Raw genomic sequence first — 27762 nt, 5'->3', positions numbered from 1 at the left:
CACATCACTGATTTTTTTTTTGTTGACATTTCTGAATATCAGTATATTAGAACAACACCTGGTATTTTAATCATTTCCCACCAAACTAGTTTTGTGTTATTCTGAAAACAAACCAGAAGAATATTCCAGAGGAAAGTGCAAGTTCATCACATGTAATCCTTGTACACCATGACCAATACATACACTGAAGGATCATAGTGGTAAACTGACTGAGGAGTAGAGCATGTGATCATCTGTAAATGAAATACTGCAGCTTCTACTGGTGTACGAGCACCCCCATTCATTCAGGAAGTACCACAAACACAATGTAAAATAACAGCAAAGGCGCAAAGACATTGATATTATCAAAATAGATTTTATTCTAGACCTTGAGATCTGAGTGATATTACAACAGTCTGATCAGGAGGCTGCAGACTGCAACCATGTGAGTGAGAGAGAAAGAGTACAAGGGAAAAGACAAAAAAAAAAAAATCTTAAAATTGGTATTTACACGTTCTGTGTTATAATACATCAACAACTAAATCCAGATTTTTTTCTTTTTTTTGTTCCTTTTGAGTATATAGCTACAAATAAATCAAAATTACAAAAGTTTTGATCAGTACAAAACCTTCAAGGGCTCTCCATCATAGCAAAGATAGAATTAGTACTTTCGGTAGGAACAAAAAATAGCAAACACACTTGAATGCAGTGTAAAAAGCTTATCATCTAAAAACAAACCATTATAAAATACCATTCCACCGTCATAGACATCATTTGAAATTGTGTCTTTGTGATTCAGTCTAACTACTGCTGACGTTAAAGCGAACTTCAACATAGTTTTCAGCTTCAGTTCTGTTTAAAACAAAAAAGTAACAAGCTGAACAAAACCTCTGAATTATCCAGCGATGTGTGCGTATCAAGCTGAAGAGATCAGTTATGGCTACGAGATGAGAGCTGGAATGCCATGAAGTTGGTTTGTTTCAACCTTGAAGTGCCCTACGAGTCAGACGAGACACTGTCGACTTTAATTTACCTACACAACGCTTTCTACATCGAGTCGTCCTGCAGGACTTTTTAAATCAGATCTGTCTGCGACTGTTTGGATAAACATCTCCCAGTTTCTCCATTTGAGTCTAAAGTGCAGGTTAAAAAATAATAATCAAAAAGGCTACTCTGTTGCTTGTTTGTTTTTTTAAATGTAGCTATGACTGTTTAATGGTATTTTATAAATAAAAACCATTTCTCATGGTCACAACCCTCAGTGATGCACAAGATCATCATGTACTGTATTTCAAGAGTCTTCGAAAAAGTTACTTTAAAATCCACCCTTAGCGTAGGAGTGGCATACACAAAAAAATCCCCTGTAGTAGCATAGATATATATTCATATATGTTTTTATATATATTATATGCAGATACCATGTTACATCAAGTCATATGCTGAGAGTCTGCTTTTCAACAAGCACAGACTTGCTTCAAAATGCCAACTCTGAACACTGCACACAAAAGCGCCATCTATCCGTGCATAGGCCTGAACACAGCCTGTCTCCAGAGTGTGTGTGTGTGTGTGTGTGTGTGTGTGTGCGCGCGTTAATGCTGGGCAACTACTGCCTGACAACAGCAAACCAAAGCAGGGACTGTAGTGTGTACTTAGGCCAACACTAGACACAAAAGCCGCACGTTACAGAGCAAAAGTTTCCAAGCCGCCGCTCCACATGACAAACTGAAATATGAACTCAGTTGTAGCTGATCAGCTGTTTCCGTTGGGATGTAAAGTGGATGTTGATCCAGCTTTAAAAAGCTGGGATCAAAGACTGCCTGCAGAGGAAGCAATACTCCAGAGTACTTCTCCAGAGCTGTTCTAATTGCTTCCAGGAACCAGAATCAATTAGAACAACTAAGCCTCATTATGATAAAGCACTAAAAAAACAACAAGCCATTAACTGAGAAAACAAGCACAATTATGACTATTACCTGTACAAATGAATGTGAGCAGTAATGGGCCAGTTTTCCCATCTCTCTCTCTCTCTCAGCAAGTAATTGCTGCGTCCTGTTAGCTCACATCCATCTTTTCGGAAGGTAAGACAGATCCAGGATGAGCTCAGTTTCAAAGATGGGAACCTGAAGCTGATTGCTCTTTAACAGCACTGATGCCATTTGTGTTAAAAGCTACACAACAGATTATCTTTCAGTCTGTAGATTTTTGAATTCTTCAGGGTACCAACATAACCTGATGAACTGTGATTACCTGAAAACCATTTCTGAGGATAAAGGTTGCAAACAAAGGACAGTTCAACCTTTGATTAACTGCTGTATATTTAGTTTTTAAAAAATGGCAAAAATGGATCGAACCTACTGGTTAAAAATAGAGTTGACAAAACTATAAATCGTTTCTTAGCTGTACATCTGCATTTTTGAACCTTAAAGACTGCAGTAAATGAATTTATCTCCCAATGAACAACTTTGAACATCCATTTTAAAAGACAAACATCTTTAAAAAACAAACAAAAAAAAACTCCCACCACCCCCTCTCTCCTCTCCCATCTCACATGTAATTTACAGAGATCAGTTAAATCCAAACTCAACACAACAATGTCCACAGGACACTAAATGCTGACATATGCAATATGCACACACCAGAGAACAATATTCTTTACAAGTCAGGACAAAAAAAAAAAAAAAAGGAAATCAAGAGGAATCCTGTTGTTTTGGTTTGTGGTGACACGTTTTATACTGCGTGATAACAAAGTAATGTTTAATTCCTGCAGGTCTGCAGAGCAAACTCCATAAAGACCTGACATATCTGATGGATGTGCATAAAAACTGTGTGTGGCCAGGGTGTGGTCCTTGGGTAGTACATATGAGGCAGGGTGCGCTCCAGTTGGCTGTAACAGCAGGCCATGGCATCTGTGGGACTACAGCAGTGTGGCGGACAGGCAGGGACAGTCGTTTTGGCTATGTACACATTCGTAGTCGGTCCATGGCTCCCCCCGATGAGTGTCATTTTCTCAGGTCTAGTACACAGACCTGTGAAACAGGAAGGCGTATGCGGTTACACATAAGGATACGTGGTCTGCCATGAGATTCAGTTTCTACTAGTCAAACATGTAAATACAATGTCGGAGCAAAAACCATAAACTGATCTAAAGTTACCAGAAGGCCATACTTGCCCTTTGACTTGTTTAAACAAATGTGTGAAGCAAGATAATAAACCCCAATAAAACGGTTTGCTGATAACGAGGAAACTGAACACAAATTGGCTTGGCTGCTATATGTAAAGAAAATTAGTAGACATTTCAGTGTAGCAACACACAACACCAAAACCAACAATTATTCACTCACTGTACTGAAATAAGTAGAGGGAGTGACAAACTTTTTTTTTTTTTTTTCACAAAAAATGAATTCCCAGCATTTTCTAAAATGGATGGAATTAACATCCCAAACCAACAAGTTCCTCAGTTTGAAAACCTCCTCAGCACTTTGGACTGAGTGCTTCTCCAAATCATTTCAGCAGCTTTTCAGCAAAGTAACTGAACAAGTTCTTTAAGTAAAGGATGATCGATTGCAGGTCAAAGCAAATCCACACGACAAAAACAGCTCAAGATCAAATCTGCAGAGCTGCATAAAAGTACATAAATACCTGTGGCATACGCACTCATAATGCACATCTTGCTTTACTCGCCCTTATCCCTGTGGTTTGTGAGGCTTGACTGCACGCTGTCAGCCAATAGAAACTAAGTTGTGCAATCAATAACGGCAACTGTGATAAAAAGCCAGGATTTTACCAGTTGGCATGCTATGCAGCTGCACAAGTTTGTGGTGATAGATGAACACAAAAAGGGCTGCAACGATTCACTGAGTAACTCGAGTAACTGGTTTTAAAAAATTGTCAATGCAAATTTTTTTTGCTTTGATGCATCCACAAATCTGTAGCGCTCTGGTGTCACCCTGTAAGCATGAGCATTTCACCCACATGTCACTAAAAATAGTCCTGCAATAGAAACGTATTTAGGAGCACGAGTGTGAGCAGAGTATTAGAATATTACGCCTGAGTAGGCCCCAGCTTTTCAACAAAAGGACTGACAGCATAACAGCAGCAGTAACGATGAGGCTGTCGCAGTTTAATGTGAAGCCTCAGTCTGTCTACACTCACACACACACACACACGCACGCACAAACACACAAAGAGGCAGAGCCATTACCTTTATCAAACCATCTGATCAACAGGCTGCTCCCATCTAACGCTGTTTCTTTTACACAGTGAAAATCTACAGTAAAGGTATATATAAAGTATTAATATTTAAAATATAAATATATAGTTTTCACCATAGGCCACTGAAAACACACATGGGCCAGGAAAACTCTGCTGCTGAGCTGCTGATCTGGGGCTGTTGGGTTGGACACAGGACACACCCCAGTTCTGAGACTGTTGATGCGCTCACTTTTCTTCATGCTCCTTTAAAGGCTTACAGACACGCACACTGACTCATTCACTAGCACACTTGAACATGCAGACACACAAACACACACGAACAAAAACACCTACACATTAACACACAACAAACTACCTCATCCAGGAGATTCAACACAGTCAGAACTCTTTTTTTTTTTTGCTTCCTGCTGATGTAAGAAATCATTCCCAGAGGACGGAGTAAAGGCTGTTTTATTGCATGTCTTAGTTTAGGTTGTTTGTGTACCTCATTATATTTGGCATTACTATACTTGTGATTATTTCTGCATTTAAGAAAATGTTTTCTTTAAAAAAAAAAAATCAGACTTTTAATATGGTACATAAATAAATAACGGGATTAGTTTTTTTGGCAGATGATGTAAACTATTAAAAACAGTGCAATTTCTAAAACGGAAACCAACGAGCAGTTCATTTGGTTTTTTCCCCTTCAACATTTATCACTGCTCATTAGTAAGACAAAACTATTTCTTATCCAATTACTCGATCAGTTGATGGAATAATCGATAGAATGCTTGATTACTAAAATAATCAATATCTGCAGCCCTAAACACAAATTATAAGCAGTGTGTGGAAATTGGATTTAGTAGGAAAATCTGGTGACTCACTTCCACCTAAGAGTAAAGTTTGAGAGTCACGTGAAAAAAAGAGAAATGCATTTCTCAGATTTGGGACTGTGTGTTTGAACTGAAGCTCGTCTACATTGGATGGAGATCATTTAGTGGGTTTTTACACATTTTGCTTGTACAGGTTTGACAGGTCAGAAAAAAAAGATGTAACTGCAAAGCCTGACACACTAAAACACATACTGGAAACTAATTTCAGCATCACCATAGTGGTGACACAACAGGAAATTATTATGCTACATATTTATATTAAATTTTTACAAACGCGTAATGTCAGCCACTTTCAATATTTGACATCATCATAATATTGCTGTTTAGACAGCCAGTTTTAGTTGTCAACAGTGTTCAGGGAAACATGTTATAAAGTACCTTGCACAAGTACTATAACTGTGATGTAATGAGTAATGTTGTGCATTAGTTTGGCATTTCAGTTATCAATTGGAGATTACTTTCAAATAACAGCAAATCCATAATATACATCCAAATTTCCTTTCCTCTTTTTGTTTTGTGCCACAAAAACAGAAACCCCCTCTGCACTGTAGCTGCTTACCAGTCACAGGTTTCCATTCCTGCTGCTCAGTCAGTTTGCAAAAGGGGACCGAAGGGACAAATCATTTTGCATTACAGTGACCCCTCACCTATCGTGGGGGTTACGTTCCAGAGACCCCCGCGATATTTGTTTTATTATTTATATAGATTTTAAGGCTTTACAAACCTTTTCCACTCTCCTACTACAACTTGAATGATTAAGGCAGCGCTTCATCAGGTGGTGCACTATCTTTGCCCTCAGCTGTAACTTCTATTTCCGCTAGGCGTAGGCGTAACTGATGTCTTCTTCTGAGTGATCGACACAGTTATGGGGAGTAATATAAATACCTATATACTGAGAAATCCCACGATAACAAGAACTCTCCAATACAGAATTAATTTTTTTTTAAAATCCACAATACAGTGAAGCCACAATAAGTGAACCACGATATAGCGAGGGACAACTGTACTTCTAATTTGTGGTTGGCAAATGCAAGACCTGCAGAAACAACATTACAGTTAAATGCAAAGCGTACCTGGATGATCTGTAAGCATCCACACATCATGCACAGCAGCACCACAGCACTAGCAGCAAAGCCCACTGACAGAGACAAAGATACCACTGCTGCAGCTTTTAGTTCAGCTACAAGCCGGCGCACCAAGGGCAAGTAACAATCTTGTTCCCGATTGTCATGGAAGAGATGCTACCAATATCAGCTCATAATGTAATTAGCCAATACATTCAGCAGTTGATGCACAGTGGCCTCTTCTATCGTCTCAACAGCAAGTGGGTCCACAGCTCTGACGTTCCTCACAGAAGTTCCCTATGGGCAGTTACAATTTCATTCAAGATAAAAACCTTTTAGTCTGGCTAAAACGCATCTCTGAATTGTAGACAGACAGCTGTTACAGTCCTTTGATGCCCCAGTGGCCTCCCTCTGTCCAACAGACCACAAACGCCTCACTAATAGAGCACTTGATTGCAGTGTTCCTTACTTGGCTGTGGCACCAACACTCAGAAATACAACAAATGTGAAGAGTTCCTAATATTTAACAGAAACTGTGAAATACCATTTATCAGAGGCTCACAGAGTAATCAGGGCTGCAGCCAAACAGTCAATTTTTCTGGTACTATAATAGTAGTAGGTACTATAAGACTATTATTAGCTCCTTTGGCATAGGATACACTGGACCATCCTTTATTATAACCCAGATTTTGATCACAGGCCATTTTATCAGGTTACCTTCGTAAGACTTTGTTAAATGGGGCAGACAGTTCTGTGGTCAGGAAGGTGGTGTGAAAGTTGTACACACCAGCCAGAGTGGATGTGGGAGGATGCTACTTTCAGAAGTGGCATTACTGTGCGTGACGAAGCGCTCAGGCAGCAAAACTCACCGATCCATCTGACGCGCTGGCTCCTACTTTGTCCCCTGTGGCGTTCCAGCACACCTCAAAGATCCCTCCTGTCCCTCGGTAGCTGTGGACTAAAGCACCCGTCTGAAGACAGACAGACAGACAGACAGACAGACAGACACACACACACACAGATGTATCAGTGTGAGGCAACATCATTAGAATACCTTAGTTCAGCATTTATTGATGTGTCTGGTTTTAATTTGAAGGACTCTTCACAGACCTGAGTGTTCCAGATGTGGACACACTTGTCAAAGGAACCACTGGCCAGGTGCCTGCCATCTGGGCTGAAGGCCACACTGTAGACGGGCTCCTGGTGGCGGGTCAGTGTGTGGATGCACACCCCACGCTCCACATCCCACAGACGCACCGTTGAGTCAAACGATGCACTGCAGAGTCAGGGAAATAGAGAGCCAAATATAAAATACAGCGCTTCATGGACATGACTGCTACTTGAAACGGAAACAAGCAGTTTACATCACACATCTATGAAAGAATATTGGACTCATCTGAAAGAATATCCTCCATTTATTTTGATTAAACATTAACTACCTCCAGACTACAGAATAAAATCTAAAAAAAACGCCCCTAAATAAAACGTAAAAATCCAGTCAGAGGGGATGTATGATTTAACTCTTAAGGAGATTTTGACTTCTTACACCAAACAGCACTGACAGTATTCACCTGGGTAGTTCAAAAATGTTCAATCGTCTGAGCTCTTCAGAATGGCAATTTCAAAAAGAAAATGCTCACATAGCATTAACCCACCCTCTGTAAATGGAGAAATACCCTTTGAAAAACAGGGAAGGTGTTTCACTGTATTCTTACCTGGCCAGCATGAGGTTAGCATTGGGATTGTTGGTGCCAGGGCCTGTTGGGCTCCACTTGATGGTGTAGATTTCTTTACTGTGGGCCTGGAGGTCATGGACACACGAATCCTGCTTCATACTCCAAATCTATGTGCGAGAAAATGAAGACATTTAAAATCTATACTCACAACATTTCAAAAATATACAGTGTTCCTATGAAGGCCCAGCTTGTTCTTTTGCATTAGGGGTCATCATCTTGTTGAGTAAACCAACCTTGAGAGTCATGTCATCAGAGCAGGAGGCCAGCAAGCTGCCAGTAGGATCCCACTTTATGGCGTTCACTTCATTCTAGGGTAAGAAAAACCTGAGAGTGAACAAAAAGTATGACTGGTGTACACAGCCACAGATAGTCTAACAAGGGCTGCTGGAAATTTAATAAGCAATGATAATTTCCATTTTCAATATACAAGGTTTTTCCTGCATATAATAAAATTAGGTGGCCACCAAAGAGGCTGCGGCCTTTGACCAAACACAAATCACCAGGACTGTGATTTTTAAACAACTTTTTCTAATTTATTAGAAATTAGCAGGAGCAGCTGCTGGGTCTTGGGGGCTGATTCACGCAATTATTTAAATGTTGTACTCATGTCACACTAACCACCTCCTATAACTCCAACTGCTAATTGTGCGGTGGCACAGATATAAGTGTGAGCTGTGAATGTGCACGTTTGCACACAGGAGGAAAGTAATGCACCTCTAACAGCTGCAGTGCACTGAATTACCTCTTACGCATAGAGCAATGAATGATTTATCCTGCCTCAATTAGTGGACCTAAGTGGATGAACATCAGCTCAACAGGTAAAAACACATTAAGCCATAACGTCTATCTGGTTCTTTATTTATTTATTGAGTCTTTATTTTCTAAACTTCTTTTTAGTTTCTAAAGCTATTTTTATATGGATAAATGTTAGCTAACTTCCACCTTAGCTTACTTAACAGTTGTAGCTTTTGTTTGTAATAAATGAGTTTATGACCAGCAGTGGGTAAACTTAGGCCTGGTGGGCTGCCAGGCTTGTGACAGACATGAAAACCATGATTAAGGCAGATTTTTGCTCACAGTAAAATTGGTATTGGCCCAAAAGAATCTGGTATTACTTTGGCTCAGCCCTGAATGCACTTTAAGAGCACTGTAATTTTAACCAGAGACTACAGTGATGCAGTCTCTGATTAAAATTACAGTGCTCTTAATCAGAGACTACAGTGATGCAGTGCCACCCTGATATTATCTAACACAGTGCCGATCCGTCAGGACAAGAAAGGCAAGCAGTGCTGTCTAAAATTAGACATTAATTAAAATGTAACAAAGAAGAAGCAATCCCTTGCCTTTCATCTCAAACAGCTCAGTCATAAAGCTCCTTGCCTGTTTGCATCCATCCTTTACATTACTGCCATCTTGTGGCTGCAGTCAGCTATTCTTACTGGAAGCTTCAACTGTTTCGTACTCACAGGAAACAGTAGCTGTCTCCATTTTACGGGCGTGTCTGTCTCCCATTAACAATGACTTGGATCTGGGCAAGCTGAGAGGCCAACAGCCTTTTCAGGTGGTTTGTGGATAAACCTCGGGTCTGTCACAGTAAACTGATAGGAAACCAGCATGTGAGGCAAGCTGCCGCTGGCTCTGCTTTTACTGTTCTGAGATCAGTTATGATCTGTGCTTTGTATAGAAACACAACAAGCATTAGCAAGTAACCGAGCTTCAGTGATTTACAATGATAACAAATGAGTTTCCTCTTGCTAACCACTTTGGCCAACGTCTGAAAGCTCTGACGATGATGATTTCTTTTTTTTCGGGGGGGGGGGGGGGGGGGGGGTGCAGGCACAGCCAGCACTTTCAGATGAGCATCTTCGGGAAGTCACTCAGTTGACTGTATGCACTGTTTAACCAGCTGTTTTACCAACAATCCACCTTCATTTTTTATTAATATTTTTAATCCCCCCTGTAGATATTGCCAGAATAATTATTTTTACTTTTGATATTTTATACACAATTTGCCAATAACACAGTATTATGTGTGGTGAGACGTTTTCATTCGGAGCATTTCTGTTTTGTTAGATGCAGCGCTAACACAGAAGCGCTCTATCCTCACCGTGTGTCCCTGGAAGGTCTTCACAGGTCTGTCCTGGCCCAGCTTACACACATGGATGCACATGTCTGTGCTACAGGAGGCAAACGTGTTATTGCTTTGCCAGTCTACATCCAGAGCAGGTGCTGTGGGGAGGTAAAGATACAGCTTAAGACTGACGCAGCAGTAAGGTGAGAGAGTAAGATCATAAAGAACATGAAGATCAAGGTATAGATTTCTTATTGCTACACTTGATCAGATAACGATCTATATAATATCTTGTTTAAAAAAACAAAACAAAAAAAACCCCCAACTTTGTCTATTCATTCAAAGCACCAGTCTGTCAATGTCATACTAAACTGATAACTATTGTGCAATATGTGCAGATCTGCTGGGTAGAATATCACATGATCAAAGAGATCAGTCACAGCGTGCAAAAAGACTTGACAGAAATAACTGAATGTCTTCTCACTGTGGTCTCGCTGCAGTTCAACAAAAGGTAACGTATGCCTAAAAACAGAAACACTCCAGCAAGAAAAGTCATGTGGAACAATCCAGCTGACTCCTGTCACTCACCTGAGTGGAAAGGAAATTGTTGCTTTGCCTCTCCCGTGTGTGCATCCCAAATAATTGTTGTCTGTGCAAAGACAGAGATGTTATTTATGACAAACTACTGTTATTTATAAAGAGAAATCAAAAACCATTACATAGAATATAAAACGTTTTCATATGCTTCTATCTTCTTTAAAATGTTTGAAGTCACATTTTTTACCTGAATAATGTGCACAAGCAGAGAAGCTAAAGAACTACACTAATATATCACACACAAGGCCTTTTGTATTGCCAAGACATCAGCACTTGGTTATTAACAGGCATGTGTGCCAATATACTTCTGTACACTAGGTGGCAATGTTGAACTATGTATAGATCATTTTGATAGGATGGGTTTCCTATGTCAGATGAAATGCCATCCTTCACATTTGTGAAATGCAATGACCTGATGGCTTTACATACTGAGTCAAAGCCATAATATCTGCACAGATCAATCTGTGACCGACATGACATCAATACGTTACTGCTTTCCCTCTCCAAGAGGGAGAAAATTATAGATAATTATTTTAATTAAATTATCATAAAAGCAAATTTATTTGTAACTTAGCAGAATCTTATTATGATTCATCTGCTTTTAAATTTGATTCGATAAAATGTACAATACTGTGGGTAACGACCATCAGACCCCAACACAATGTGTTCAAACTGCATGTTTTGTCAGACATGAAATTCAAACCACAAGGACAAAGATTTCCAAACAAAATCTTAAAAACAAAAACTGTATTATTTTATATATATATATATATATATATATATATATATATATATATATGTGAATTTAAAAAGCAATATGGCTTACCTTATCTACACCAGCACTAAGGATAAAGTTTCCTTTCTTATTCCACTTGAGTGCAAATATAGGGCCTTTGTGCTGACCCAAAGTACTGGCCAAGTTACCTGAAAGAAATAATATTCAAATGCAACTTGGAAGGAGACCAAGGACAAATGCCTGAAAAGCTATGAGCACGTAATGCCAAGAGTCTTACCATCTTTTGTCCATATCCTAGCAAAGCCATCATACGAGCCTGTTGCTAGTAATGTCCCCTCGCTCTGATAGAAAAAAAGATTGTCATTGCAGCCAGTTATTTGGTCTTTTTTAAATTATATTTACGACTAAATGAAAGACGTTTATTTCAAGTGCTGTGCATTGACAGTAACAGTAAAAGGTAAATAATAGTAAAAAAAAGTTTGCAGCTCAGTTGTGTAAAAGGCCTTTCCCCTCATGGGAGTGCCCCTTATATATGGCTGTAGCTGGAAGTAATGCCTTCTGAAAAATCAGTGGTTATAAGCATGCACACAGGCACACACCCAAAGATTAGATTACCAACACAGTGCACTCAGTATGATTGTGTTTGTGTGTGCGCTCCACTTTTTGGCTTCACACACACACACAGTCACTCACATTCCAGTCTAGTGAGGTGACGTCTTTGTTGCTGGGTACGTCCTGGCCCCCTTCCCGAATGCAGTGCCTCAGAACCAGCTGGGTGGATCCGCCCGTGCTGTTCTCGCTCAGGTTCCAGATCCGTGCTGTTGAGTCCCCAGACCTGAATGAGTCAAGACAACCTTGCATTAGGCACACCCACATGACTTTGACTTCTAAAATCAGTACTGATAAGGTTATAAAACTGACCATCATTGCTCCTGAGTAGGGTTGGGGTTTAAAGGCATTTTATCGAACCTGAACCCAAATCATCAAATCCAAAACCTTTTAAAATCCCTATCAAACCTTTTCACATCATCTGTTGAAGAAAAAGGAGAAAGAGATTTTACAAGCACAAAACTCATTCACGTCGGTTTATGTGGATATTTGGCCCCTTATGCAGACCCTCCTATATTACAGGACTGTTCCAGATGTAATCGCTTTTTTTCTCCATTTCTAGTTCATTTTAAGATGCATGCAGATACTTAGGAGCAAGACTGTTGAATACGCAGCAACCAGCCAGCTGAATACTTACCTTTGGCTGGCTACTATTATAAATTAACAATAAACTGTTTAAGTTAGAAAAAGGTTTAAAACGGTATTAGTTTTGTTTGGCCATGTTACAGCTTCACTTCCTGCTGACCAAGGCTTTATTTCAGAATACCATTTTATTCACAAAAGCTTGTGCATCCTTTTGGATTGCATGCATTATTCTTCTTTATCATCTTGTTCCAAAAAAAAAAAAAAAAAAATCAGGCACATCCCCTGAGCCATGTTGACAAACACTGGAGAGTAGGAGCGGATAAGTTAAAGTTTGATATAACCACAGGAGAGAACTGATTTATGACTGGGTTTGTTTGACTAAGAGATTAACAAACTTTGGGCCTAGATATTAAATGAGAGCAGAGTGGCTGTAATGTTTGTGGTTTAGCCCATTCACCTATGAGGTGCATGGAAACTACTCTTAAGGTTATCTGCCTGCAACAAAGTGCACAGAGTTTGACACCTGAAACAGAGAAGAATATAACATTGCACTTAACACCAGACACGAGTCTAGTCAGTTCATCTTGTCAGCATATTTAGCGCTTTAATAAACGCTACACCCATCATTAGGAGATTCTTCTGTGTGATTACACTGAAGTGGAAAGGGAAATGTCCAGGAACCGAAAACACCAGGACTCTACTCAAGAAAGACTCATTTAGCTATTGATTGACTTTTCAAAGCAAGCTATTCTTTTCATACACCAAGAAAAATTTACCTAAAATTGCATTTACAAAGGATAAGCTATGTTTTACAAATCTAGCTGACAAAAAGACTCCTCTTCATAACAAATCATCAAGATGTATGAGTAAATTCTGGGTTAAAATACTTAATCTGCCTCTGATATAAATAGAACCAGAGGGGTGAACTGAATCATTCTGGCTGAGGGCATTTAAATGCCATTTGCATTATTTGTGAAAAGGTGATAATATGAACGTTTTAAAGAAACGCATGCTTAGTTGGCCCAACTACTGCCACTTTTCCATCAGAAAGCGGTAATACTGACCCAGAGGCGAGGAGGTCGTTCACTGGGTTCCAGGCACAGATAAAAACCTCCGATTCGTGGCCCCTCAAGACCATGGCTTTACTCTGGGGGATTTCCACATCCCGGTCCACCTCCATCATCTCTGAGTGGTGATCTACAAGAAAGAGTGTGAAACAGAAACTTAAACTGAAGCTTTACATTAACACTCATTAACTACTGTCCTATTTTGCAGAAGGCAAAGAGGAAGCAATGTTGGAAAAGTTGGGGGTAAAGCAATCTAAACATAGCACAGTGAATTGCCTCAACTAGTCAAAGTACTTCTGAGGGGATGCAAATGCATGTATTTTACATGTATAAAGGCAGGCATGTATGGTGAAGAAAGAAAGCTACTGCAAGGCATAAAAAGGTGACAGGTTATTATGTAAGAACACGCTAGTTTCCCTTCATTCAACCCAAAAAAGTGAACTGTTTGAAAATAAATATATTCCTTTAACAAGGTTTCAATTATTGTGCAAAGTACATTCACAACCAGGCAAGCAAACTGCATCACATTTAACGAGAGTTCATAATGACAATCTGACATCATCTAACATGCAAACTGCACCAGTACCACAGCAGCACACATGTACATCACTGCTTGAACTTATTCCATACAGAGTGGCTTAAGCACAACAGTGATGTGCTGAGGTTAAATGATTAACACCACTGTGTCCACACAGGAAGAGCAGCATGCTCAGTGCGGAGGTGTTAACGCGTGTACTGAGTTGTAGGTCATCCATGTTCTGGAAGTCCTAAAGGTCCAGCACACAACTATTGTTGTGCATGTAAAACACAGTAAAATAAATGTAAAATGTGCTCTTTTTAAGAGTGCAGCAAATGAGAGCACTCAGCAAAATACAAGCAAGTTAAGTTAGCTGAGTCAACTCATGATGATGTCACTTTGACCTGTGAGAATGCGAACCTGGCCTTCAGAAACATTTAAAACATGCTAGGAAAAGGGAGGAAATAAGCTGGACTGCAATTTTCCTTTAATAATAAAACAGAAAACTGTGCAACACAGATAAGACAAAACCAACAAAGCCGCAAATATTTTACAGAAAACAAAACCCTAAAACTGCAAGGCAGGTGTCACGGGAAAGATTAAACAAGTCACAAAGGCAGAAGCATGCAAACAAAAGCAGAGGAGTTGGGTTTAACTTAAGCAAGCTGTAAAGCCTTTTACAATATTAGAAAACCCATTCTAGTGAAATTAGCAAAAATGTTTTGACTCATGACTTTACTTATGACTGTGACATTAATTAAGGTTGCACTGCCTCAACCCAAGTAAGGTGTTTTCGGATACCAGTGTTTGAAAATTCGTCAGCATTACTTTGCTCGGAACAGGCATTCAGCTCAAAATAACATCCTGCCTGAAACAAGAAAACACAGCTGGTTGTTAAGAAGTTGATTGTTTACAACCAAGAGCAAACTTACTGGCTAAGGCGTGGGATCCATTTTCCTCCCCGTTGGCAGCGCCCTCTCCATTCTTGGTGGTTCCCTGTGGTCCCGTGCTGCTGCCACTGCCCGCTGCTGCCTGCTGCTGGGCTAGCTTGTCTCTGTAGGCTTGCTGCCTGGTCTGGACCACATCTGGCATTACGGCATCAATCAAAGACAAGGACTCGATGGGCCGTCCATCAAATAAGGTGCCATCCTACACAGAGAACATTTAATTTTATATAACCCCATTACCAAAAGAGTTGGAATAATGGGAGAATATGCAGAAAAAGGAGATTGGAAAATCATTTAAATATTATATCTAACTGGAAATAGTACAAAGACAACATATGAAATGTTAAAACTGAGATCTGTTCTTCTGGAAATTACACATTTCTTTTTGACCCTGACGTCTGCACACATCGCTCATGTTTTCCACTGCGGTGTTCTTTTAACAGCGTTCTTTTGGAAGCACAGACAGAATTAAAAAAAGGTGGACGTTGGTTTCTGAAATCTTGCTTTGAAGCCTCGAGATCAGCATTTTCAAAGTGGCCATCTTGGCTTCAAAAAACTGGATGAGGTAAAGGGGGGGGGGGGGGGGGGGGGGGGGGGGGATGACTATGAATCTACTTACTCACTGACAGGTTTCTTTTAGCACCCAGGCTCTTCTAACAGAGCCAGGCAGCTGTTACACATGCAGAATGTGTTTGGCATTGTATTGCTAAACTAAGCAAAGCATCTTCTGCAATAATCGTTATTTCACCCCCCCCTTCATACCAACAGAAATTCTGGCTTTTGAACAGTGTGTTGATAACAGTGTGGATGGTCTGGTGTCCATGATTTCAAAAAGAATTTCAAATTTAAGCGGTCACACTGTTGTCAGAGCAAATGACACTTAAGCAAACACTGCACCTTTTCTTTACAGTATAAACTGGAGCCTGACCTCATTGATGCTGACTTCAGCCTCCACATACTGCAAGCCCTTCTGAATGATGGAAATAAGGGCAGCAGGGGGCACCAAGGCTCCATTGATGTTGGACTGACTGATGTGGCTCTCTATGCCAAAGGTGAATGCTGAGTGGGAGAAACCTGGAGAAAGATTGGATCATATAATAGGATGTTTATTCTACTTTATTTCAAAGTTCATTCCCACATAATCAAAAGCAGCGAGATTCAATATCAGCTTCTGAATTAACTTTTAAACTAGTAACACAGTGTATTTAACAGCCACTATAACTGTAAGCAGAGCTATTTTATCACATATTTATTTGCTGGACACACCTGACTCCTGCAGATATCTGTAAACCAGGAAATTAACCTCATCGCTGCTTATGCTCATTTTTAGTCCTGGCGATTAAACCATTGGGTCAGCACAGGAGAGGAGCCTGTGAAAATAAGGCACAGAGCAGAGAGTTAATTAAAAGCCGCTGGCATTAGACGCTGTAGAAGAGAGCTGCAAATGAGTTTTAGTTGCATCTCCATCAGTGGAGTGGCCTCTGATGTGCTGAAATCAACACTGACATAAAAGGACTGTAAAAACACAAGTTAGCTACACTGAGTCAACTGCAAAAGAGTCTCACACACACATTGAAGATGGAAAATATTTCTTAAAATTAAACCATAAAAGAACAAAAAAACAAAACAAAAAGATCACCTTACTTGACCTAGATCTTGGAAATTCAAAACAGAGAAGTAGGCAATCGCAAATGTTATTTGATAAATGACGACATCTTGTTCCTCTGTATTTTGTGGTGGCAGAAACCACTTGGCTCTCGGCAGGGCACCAGTTTCCATTCATTAACCTACAACAGGAAATAATTACTGTCTGTCTTTCCTAGGCAGACAAGAGTGTTTTGGACTAAAACTCCTGGGACAGGCATTAAACCTCAGCATTAACCCACCCAATACTTGTGTCTGTCCTCCATATTTGTTCATGCAGAACCTGCACTGTTTAACTGGGACTGTGGACATAAGCAAGGGGACTGGATGAGGACAAACCTTCAACTGTTTCCACCATGCCAGACTGCTGAAAAAGTCAACATGTCTCCTGCCACATCCCAAAGGCTGAGATCCAAGACCAACTCTACCAAAAAGGCTGGAATCTAGTACAAGCCCTTCAGCAATCCCCAACAAGGTTGTCAGAAAGTCCTGTTGGATACTGTTTCTCACAGTGAAGCAGCATGACTAGAACTCAGCAAAAAGCTTAAAATCACAATCTTACAAAGCTCTATTGGAGAGAAAAAAAAAGAAAAAGACTACTAAAAACATGTGTAAATAAAATATGTGAAACTTTCCACCAGTATACTACTGTCACAGTGCTCTGTGTTCTCCATCAAATCTCAAAGTTTCATGATTATGGTGCAACAAATGCAAGCTGATACAGCACTCCTGCTTATCGAGCACAAACCTGGTTTCTCAAACAATACATCACCATTGCTGTGTAAGTGACACAGCAGCAGTGGACATTAAGAGAGCTCAGCTACAGGAAAAAGTCAACCAATTCACCTAGCTGACTAGTAATTTCCAGTAAATCTCAACACTGAGAAATCACTAATAATATGATTAAGCTAAAGATAAACTTTAAGAAAATAGAAGTACTTTTTTCCCCTTTTCCCCAGGGGAGTGATCCCACTGCTATCTGTGACACAGGAACTTCATATAAAAATAAGATATTCTCACTTCTTTGAACACCTTTCAAAATTGGACAGCCTAATTACCACCAAGCTGAACACAAGTCAGGCCCAAAGAGTGAGCAAAGACTTGTGAGTATCTCTTAGGTAACTTTTAAGTTTCTTATGAAATTTTAATTATCAGCCTGATGGTTTAGAGACATAACTCCCAATGCTTAAATGTTATAAGTCAGCTGTCAACGTAAAACCCTTTCAGACATGCATCTCTTCGGATTAATCTGACTGCATCTGAACATGAGGGCTTTGTGCCTCAATATGAATCATGGTCACGTTTCTGTAGAAGTTGTGACAGCAACATTTATAGTTTAGACCTTTTAACGTTTATGTATCGCTTTCAACACACCATGCAGTCACAATAACCGATAGGTGCACGTCTGCCACATGACATGTTCATGCCTCTCACGCCTAGTCAACACTGGCATCAAATTTGCAGTAAGACTGACATTTATTTTTTGAAGCATATTTGCAATTTCCAATCAAGAAGAGATCTCTTACTGACTGTGCAAGGGATGGGGGCAGCTGCTGCAGCAACAAAGCCAGCAGTGCTGTGTGTCCCGTGTCTGAAAAGGGTCCACGCAGCATCTGCACTATGCCAATGTAGGTCTCACAGAGTAAAGCCCCTGTCTGCATATAAAGTGATTTGTGCATCAGCTGGTTGTATTGCACGTTGAGAGTTACACCGGCGAAGTCGGGGTTTGAAAACTGTCAAAGTGATCAGCGACAGCTCACCAATCAAGATGAATTTTCTCCAATTTCGCCACAGATGCATTATGTATTAGCATTATTATGAGATTCATAATAAATTGCCTCACTAGTTTCATGTCGCATCATCGATGTGTCTGGGTGTGTGAATGTGTGTATATGGACCAACTACACTGATCCATTGTCATCATCAAAAGAGAGAAAACAGGAGGATATTTCTGATGGCTGGATGGATTTTTAAATTAGAGCGCAATGTGACTGCACTTGGAAAGATGCTCATTTATCTGAACTTAAATAAAGAAACAATAACAACACTGGGGATTTTTTCTTACAACTCATTGTGCGTGGAGAGGGCACGATGAAGAGTGGAGAACAGAGACCTGAACCATTTTAAGCATCGAAAAACAGACTGAACAATTTAGGAGGACCACAGATGTAAGGTAAAAAACATAAAGAGCCAGCTAATAGAAGGTATTTCTGGCTGCACCCTCATTTCAAGGGGTGGCCTCTGCAGATGGAGCCACCCCTCCCACTTATTCAGGCTTGGCACCAGCTCTAGGAGTACGCTAGCTTGTAACTCCTGAGGCTGGGTTTGTGTCTCCTCCCAGTCTTGAACCTGGGATTCTTTTGTGTGTAAGGTAAACACATTACCCACTACACGACAGAGCCAAAAGCTAAAAAGAAAGCAAATACTATGACTTTATACTGTTGTAAAATTCTTCCACTTAGATTAACTAATGATGGCAAATCACATGTATGCCAGGCTTCAGTTGCTTAGGTAACCCTCTAATGTATTTACTACCCCATCATATTTCAGTCAATGGTACCCTTCACCCTCAGCGGCAGTCACTTCAATCTTTCATCGTTTATTTGAGAAACACTTGACTCGGATCCTGCCCACTTCACATTGCAGCTTAAACTTGGCAAATATCATTGATATTCAAACTGTCGCTGGCTGCCACCTCGGCCAGACTAGATATTTAAGTATGTAGTTAAATACGTGACTTAGCATGAAACTAAGCCTGATTAACCACAGGAATTTAGAAATTAAAAACATAACTTCATATAATTAGAATTTAGCAGCACTGGTTTGGTTGGTGTAATTTTATGCTACATGGTATTTTGCTCTCCCTCCAGTTTCTCTGGTTTTCCTTTCAGCTTCATTTACCCTCTTAAAACTGAACTTTTACAGAACAAGCTGATGAACTTTTTGACCACCCACCAAATTTTTAAATACTTTACGCAGGTGTAAAACACAGCATACAAGTCAGCTGTACAAACAAAGAAAGCCTGCCAAAGACACTCCCATAATGTGGATCTACAATGACACACAGTATGAAAGGTCTTCTCTAAAAGCAGCTGGAAGATTTTATTAAAATATTCTCTAAATAAATACTACACACCATTAACAAACAAGTTTCAATATCCCATTATACAACTTCCAGTGAATGACCAAAGTGTATTTACCCAGTCAACACACTGGGTAAAAAGCAAGAAGAAATGTAGAATTTACATGCAAATGAAGACTAGCTGATAAAGAGCTGCAACTGGGGCATGTCAGAGCTTTAACAGTTGATTTATAGACACAAAAACATGTTGTGTAATACAAGCTTTTTTTGTACATGTGTGATGATACCTATTGATGTTGTCTGATCAACATTTGCTTTCATACTCCTTCTACTGGGCTCTGTACTATGTTAGTAAGTTCAACATACCCAGGAAATATTTTGCTTATCTGGGTTCATTTACCCAAACATCAGCAACAGGCTAAGAGGTCACATGACAGTGGTTAGCAACACGATAAGTCAACTCAGGGTTTCCAAATCTAGCTATTAGCACGCTCACATGAAAAGGGCGGCATTGGAAGCATGTGACCAGCTACAAACACACAGGTCTACTGGCAGCAGAACAACTGCTTTTACAAAGCAAGAGGACATTATAAGAAAAATAATGAGGAGGTCAAACATATAATACAGACTGACAGCAACACAGCTGCTGCAGATAAGTCAGCAGGATGACTGTTCTTAAGATGCAAATTATAATATTAAAATAGCTGTATAAATGTGTGTGCACTTTAAGTGCTTTAGCAAGTAAGACTGAAAAAGAGTTACTACGGCATGATACCACAGATTAAATCATATTCATGTTTCGATGTGTTTAAAACAATTCTTTTATTCTTTCAACTACAGTAATTAAAGAATAAATAAAACAATCAGAATGTATGCTTAGAGAATGTGCACATTTCACCTAAGCACAAATTGATACCCTGTTTTAGGATCATATATTACATCATATAGAACAAAATTGCTTGCAGCCAAAGGGGGGGAAAGAAAGAAAGAAATCTATGCCATAACCTGACATGCACCTCCCTAGAAATGTAACTACATGTCCTTCTTGTGCATTTCCAGCTACATTTTCATTGCAGTTTTTAAATTTATCAGTGAGAGAGTAACAATTGTCTCAGTATAAGGAATAATAATCATAGCATCAATGTAAAGACTTTCAAATGTCAGCAAATTCCTGGAGAGAGATTGCTGAAACCATCAGAATGGATGTGAAGGAATGTACAAAGAAGTGGAAAAAATAGAGGGACAAATTTGTTCGCACTGAGAAACAAACAAAAAAAAACTGACCACAACAGAGTGGGGACCCATGAGGGAAAAAAGTCCCAGCATTTTATTGGTTTGGCACTGCATATAAAATACTGAGACACGACCACACGGTAATTAATGCATAATGCACCACGCACAAGCATAAATGCCGACAATGACGTCGGCCACTTATGTAGGTTACATCATAGGCTCTACAATGATTCCCCACACAAGTCTAAATCAGGCCCTACTATCCACACACCAAATTCAGAGGGCTTTTCCAGGAGTGGTGAAACTATTTTACACCAACCTGATTGGTCAATAGGTGATTTTATACCTGCTGAGCTCTTATCTCCAATGTAAATAGGTTATATCTACTGTATAAGTTACCAAGATGATCTACTCCTGTAAGAAGTGAACCACCCTTGCAATAATGAAAAACACTGAGTTAAAGATGAAACCCCAAAAAACCCAAATCCTGTTTTGTAGTTCAGGCCTCTGGTGAGATGAAATACTGCCATCCTCTTCTTTAGAAGAGTTCCTACACTTAGCATTATCAATATAATCTTCAACAAGAGAAAAAGTAATAGCTACATATGAGGGGAAAACACCAACAAAGGAACAATAAATGATGATATGCATTACCCATGTGATCGAGATGTCCTCAGAGGCGCATCATAGCGCTGCTGTCCTCAAAAAGAACTTTCAGCCCCTAAGAAAAGAAAAATACAGACACAAATACCCCATTTCAAAATCAGTAACACACTACAGTTTATTATAAAAATAAAGGTTGTGTGGTGTGAAATTACTGGAAGAAAAAAGAAAAAAAAAGCAAGCACACTTCCACATCATTTAAGATTCGTGACACTGTTTTTACACTACGGCCCAACTCTCCCAGTGTACTAGAGGTAAATAATCTGCTCAAGCTTTCTGAGAAGCACAGAGGCCCTGCCAAACAGTCACACAGGACGCCGTTTCTTTATCAGCGCCATGACAAATTACCCTACTGAGAATGGGCATTTTAGCAACAGCTTGTTAGCAACTGGGTAAAAAGGCAGCCAGAGGGAAAGGCTCTCAAGGAAGGGGTGTGTCACAAAACAATGAAAGAAAGTAGGTCAGCAATGCAAAAAAGCTCAAACACCAAATGGATATGTGTGCCATGCATGGAATAACTCCCTGTAGTACTTCTCTAAAAGGGAAGCATGCCATTGTATTATAAAAAGGAAATGAACCACAGACATTCTCCCTGTGATTTCAATGTAATAAATAAGACTGCCACCTATAATATTAACACCTCACTTGTGAATGTGCTAATTTCTATGTTACTACGCAATTCAGATTTTGTTTGGTTCAGCCATTTCAGGCAAAAGGTCGTCTGTGTGGCTGGAGCCAAGTTAAATACATTTGACATCATGTTGGTGTGCAGGGAGCTGGTGGTGAATGAATGAGTTGAACTCTGGTGTGTGACAAGTCACTACCAGCACAGCGTGTGCTCATAAATGACTCAAACTACATCCAAGCGCCTTTAAGGCAACTCTGTTTAAAATAAATCGTCTGTCAGCACATCTATTAAGAGCAGCAGTGAATAAATGCATTTAAATAGTTTGAGTGTAACTGTAGACAGGCTGAAAACTTGCCCACATGCCATGTATCACTGTGCAGGGAGAAAGGGCGCTACCGGCCTTGGCATTCCAGATGTAATCGTCTTTTATTCCATTTAACTTCGCTACCTCAAAAAAATAACAATTATGTAATTGTGTAACCATTTCAACGGCAGTCTGCACTGCTAATCAGCGTTAGCTCATGGATAACTAAATATGCGAGTTAACATTAGTTTAGCCTCGGCGGCGGCCGTACCCGCACTACACATGCCAGCCAGGCAAGGCGGTCCGCACTCTGGTTCATTTAACGCTCGTCACTAACACTTACCAGCATTTACCAATCCAATAATTTAACCTTATACTCGCCCCTGTTGTTGTTATTTATTTTTAATTCATAACAATTTACCATAATAAAGTTAGCATCTCTGAATCCGCATTTCAAACAAGTACCGCGAGGTCGTCCAGCCCGCCGCAGCTCCAAGCCCCTTCCAACAAGCTAACTAGCTAGCTGACTAACCTAGCGTGCTATGCTAACAAGTTAGCTACAATCTCGTACCTACTTGGACAAAAAAAAAAAAAAAAAAAAAACTCAGTTGGCGATATCTTCCACACCTCTCGTGTTCAAGACAAACCATGTCATCTCTTTAACCGATTGCAGGACTGGTCGTTTTCCCACATATATTAATTATGGTAAGGTTATAACATTAAAGCTAACGCCAGGCGCTGAGAGGCCAGCGACGGCTTCAGACATTAGACACATTGGAGTGACCCGACATGCAAAAATGAGCTGCCTGTAACAACTGTTATTTCAAAGCACCGCGGACTGAAAGCTCAACATAAAGATTAACCCGAGACGACGGGAGCGCATTATGTATAAAAAATATTCCCCGTCTGCTCGGTCGAATAATCAGAGTAAAAGATGACTCAATTTTCTCATTTCGTCCGCATATAATTGGAACATAACGCTAGAACGGTAACTAACCTATTTTCGAAAAAGCCACCAAAAAAAAAAAAATCACACCGTGTTTTGGGGTGTGAAAACTGAAAGGTTGAAAAATGTCTTCCGGGGATGATTAAATACAAGCTCCTGGCCCGTTTGATACGTTCACACCAACGTGAAGCCGCATGTCCTCGCTGAAAGCGAGCGATAAGATGGAAAAAGGTTGGAGGAAAAAAAAAAAGCCATACAGAGGCCTCGGAGAGTTTATCCCGCAGCCAAGCACCAGTCATAACAGAGTCCATGCCCATCCCCCACTACCCCCCATTTTCTCTTGGCGAGTCACCACGAGCCCTGGATTAATGACACCCCCACCCCCCCTCCTCTGCTCAGTCATTCAGACTGGGAAAGTCAACAACAAGCTTACATCATCAGCGCAATCTGTGTTTTACACTGATTTATCTGAGGGTTTTTTTGTCTTTTTGTTTTTTTTTTTTTTAGCTGCACACATAATCCATAATCATCCTAATTCCGCCCATGTGCACGATTAAGATTACAGTCACGCTGTACTGCAATCATTTAAGATTTAGAATATCTTAAAAAAAAAAAACACTGATGAGAAATAATCGATCTTCAAAATTCAGTTAAATGTGTGCTGCATCACAGCGTGAATTGTTTGAATGTGTTAACCTGTGTGACGGCATAAGGTGAGATGCCTAATGCACAGTATTTAGTGCGGCCTTTGTTACACTGCATTTCCACTTTGCCACTAATAATAGTCTTTGAAATGAACGCTTTATTTCTCACACGCTGCACATGTTCATAAACCAACTGCCACAACACAGTAATGTGTGGGTAATTACCAGGGACTGGTCATTAGTCACGGCTAAATAGAGTTCTGCCAAAGCTGCCCCATCATCTGTAACCAAATCAGCACTGATAATACAGCAGTAGTGCTGTATTTGCATGTAATCAGAAGGAAACTGTGTGAAAGGGGCATTCATTTGTATCTGATTAGCTGTGTAGCTGAGAGATGGATTTGTCTGTAGCAGATAATGTATGTTACTGCAGTGCTCATTTTTTACCCCCCCAGCCTCTGAGCAGTTTGATCATCCCACTCAATAATCTCAGCGCTCATCTTGTCCATTAGAAACTCCTGTCTAAAATCTTAAGCCATGCATGCACATGTATGAAAGATTTGATAATATGTAATAAGACATTTAAGTGCAGAGTAGGGTGGGAAGATATTAGATCAAGAATGTACTGAAATAAACTGAACGTTGGTATCGACTGATGGTGGCCAAACTGAAAAGAGCTACTTTCAGCTGCATCCTTATTCACAAGGAGCCACCGGAGCAGGTAGCTCTGCATATTTGAGTTGGCAGATTTTTATGATGGATGCCCTTCTTGACACAACCCCCCCAGGGATTTGAGTCTTCTCCTGGGATGAAACCAGGGGTCAGGCAAACGTGTAAACAGACTATGGAGACTATGGAGACTATGGAGCCGCTACTGGCCAAATTGACTGATATCGACAAAAAACAAAAACAAACAAACAAAACAATATTTATTGTTGAATCAGATCAGTTTTGTGAAAGAAACATGTTCAAAAACGCAGCAGAAAGACTTGGAAAAAAGTCAGTAATATTTTTTTTTAAAGATATCTGTTTTTATTGGGCAAAAGTGTTATTTTTAAATACCATCACCTCCTTTATCAGTGTAGTGGTTAGCACTGTTACCCCACAGCATAAAGTCCTGGGTTCAAATCCAGTCTGGGCTCTTTCTGTGTGGAGTTTGCATGTTCTTCCTGTGGGTCTAAAGACATGCATGGGGTTAGGCTCATTGGTGATTGTGAATGACCTGTCCAGGGTGTGCCCTATGACAGCATCAATTTTCTGAGTCCCACTAAGCAGAAGAAAATGGATGGATGGTATCAGCCCAGATTTGATGCATTCCTATTCTCCATAGAGCTCAGTGAGGAAAATCAAAAGAGTGACACAACACAAAACTTTGCTCAGTATCCTGCAAAACACAGTGTCAGCGCAGTTTGTCTCCATTAGTTAATGTACGAGTCATTTCCCACATTCTGCCTCTCACGTCTCTCTCCTTGAGCCAGGAGAAACAGAAATGCATGCTCCATCACTCCCACTGTGTGCGGGTGTTTTGGCTGCCAAGTGAAGAAATGTGAAGCAAATTCCTCATCTCCAGTGCCAGCGTTTACGCAATACACGATTCACTCCAGAGGCAAATATTGTGAATTGATTCACCTTTTTCTCTGACTGTAAATCCTACTCATCCATTTTTCACCTCACATATGTGCACATACTTTATACTGTATGTGAATATACATACATATGGTATGTCTGCATGCACCTGTGAAAAAACTCCAGATATATAAGGTCTACTTTGTGTTGGCACTGTTTCATAGAGCCGCATAAAATAGGATTAGCACTGTTTCCCTCCATAATTGGGAGAGTAGAAGGAGTACAGCAGCATGATATGTGTGTGTGTGGGCGGGAAACTAATCTGCAGGACAATAACAAGACCAGGCTTTATCAACTGCCTTAGCAACTGCAGTATTGCCTTTTCTTTTGTCTGTGTTTGTGTGTGTGTGTGTGTGTGTGTGTGTAAGAAAGAGTATGAACAGATTAGTGGCTGTATTTTAGATAAGGACAAATAACTTGACACTAACAGGTCATTTTTTTTCTCATTTTTTTGGTGCTTGCAAACCAGTCAGAACTAGCGATGCATGCTTCTGACTCCTTTCTGAGGAGTTCATGTGCAGAACTTTAACCAGCTGATGTTAATGTGTACATTGGAGAATCCCAACCTTTAGACCCCAGTCTCATGTTGCCATTTCTTTCAGCAGATGGATGCACAGGTGACACTCCAGTCAGCACATGAATATTAATAGCGGTCCCTGAGTCCAAGGTGCTGTATGCTAACAGCAATTTAAAGACAGGGATTAGAACAACTTGGCCATAAAAAAACAAACAAAATGCTGCTCCACATTGGACGGATCTCCAGGTCACCTCTCTTGCATCATTAGCGTGATGCATTTTGTGTGTGTGAGACGGTGAGAGACAGAATAAGAGGAATAAAAAGGAGCAAGAGAGGAGACTGCAGCTCAGCTTCACTGCCTGCTCAGCAAGAGCTATTTTTAGATCCCGAGAAACAAAGACGCAGAATCGCCTTTCATCCCCCCCTCCACCCACCCACCCACCCACCCTCCCGCACCCCCACCCCCTGTTAGCGTGTTGTTTCACCTCCAAATGTGGTACTTGAAGACAGCCTGCACTTTGTAACTATGTTTAGACATAACCTCAAATAAATGCAAACGCCTTTCCATCTGCCCTTGAGTCTTTTTTTTTTTCTCATCCTGCTATATTTGTACACATACTTTCCTGCTGTTTTACTGTACATGCAAAAGGGACTATTATCTTAAAGGCTAAATTTGGGGAAATAGGGTATAATTACAGCAGCAAGCGGAGGGAAAGAGTTCTGCGGTTCTTCTGGGAGATTGTTTTGTACTACGCTGTACAGTGTACACTGGTAATCAGCTGCATGATGCAGTGAAAGTGAGGTAGTAAGCAGTGACAGTATCAGATCTTATGCTGTAACTAAAAGGGACAGACTTTCATAATCACACAATCCAAGCGGGATAAGGAAAGATTGCAGCCAAGATGGCTCATCACTTGGGGTCAGTGAGGTAAAATCCACCATCTGGTCAGACTGTTGAGGAAATTACTGTTTAAAGAGAAGTCATAAAAAAAAACAGAAAAACCTCTACAGATTTAATCTGCAACAATAACATACAAAGTCACCAGTTAAATTACATTTGATTTTCCAGATAAAAAGCGTCTGTAGATTTGCGCACAAGAGCTCTACTCACGGTTGTTTGAAACAGTAAAAGCGTAATAAAATAGTGAGATCACGCGTGACTTTTAGACTTTTTTGTTCACTCAAGATTGAGAACATTTGCTGATTGAAACAATATGTGTTTCGCTCTTTTATGAAGTGGATTTAGTTGGCATTTTCAGAGACAGGAGCTTGAGGAGCAATAAGAGGCCCTATGTGGAACCAAACAAGGACATCCCCAGGGATGTAGTTTGCCCTTAAACCACTGGGCAGCATGGCCTTTTCACACATATAATGACAAATATACGCCCCCGTACCCCACCCAAAAGAAAAAAAAAAAAATCACACTTTTACACCCATGTTTTTACCAGAACGAATCACTCCTCATAATTAAAGGCATTCAGTG

The 27762-nt window shown here is 40.2% G+C and overlaps 1 protein-coding gene across 4 annotated transcripts; it reads right to left on the bottom strand.

Annotated features, from left to right (window-relative positions):
* Positions 1-335: 335 nt before the first annotated feature.
* On the bottom strand, positions 336-23748 carry tbl1xr1b (TBL1X/Y related 1b). Of its 4 annotated transcripts, none has more exons than XM_030752713.1 (16): positions 23544-23748; positions 21606-21672; positions 16259-16362; positions 15921-16066; positions 14978-15194; positions 13526-13658; positions 11961-12102; positions 11545-11608; positions 11358-11455; positions 10523-10583; positions 9971-10092; positions 8097-8171; positions 7843-7970; positions 7238-7403; positions 6997-7098; positions 336-3005 (listed from the first exon to the last, which is right to left on the bottom strand). In XM_030752713.1, the coding sequence occupies exons 3-16, from the start codon at positions 16314-16316 to the stop codon at positions 2979-2981; spliced, it is 1539 nt and encodes a 512-aa protein (XP_030608573.1). In that variant the 5' UTR covers positions 16317-16362; positions 21606-21672; positions 23544-23748; the 3' UTR covers positions 336-2978. The 4 variants fall into 4 exon arrangements, with proteins under 4 accessions (XP_030608573.1, XP_030608572.1, XP_030608575.1 ...); XM_030752712.1 differs by lacking the exon at positions 23544-23748 and adding an exon at positions 23118-23306; XM_030752715.1 differs by lacking the exon at positions 23544-23748 and adding an exon at positions 23174-23277.
* Positions 23749-27762: the final 4014 nt, after the last annotated feature.

This window comes from Archocentrus centrarchus, chromosome 17 (genome assembly GCF_007364275.1).
Source record: "Archocentrus centrarchus isolate MPI-CPG fArcCen1 chromosome 17, fArcCen1, whole genome shotgun sequence".
Lineage (NCBI taxonomy): Eukaryota > Metazoa > Chordata > Actinopteri > Cichliformes > Cichlidae > Archocentrus > Archocentrus centrarchus.
This window is presented reverse-complemented; position numbering and strand designations above follow the sequence as displayed.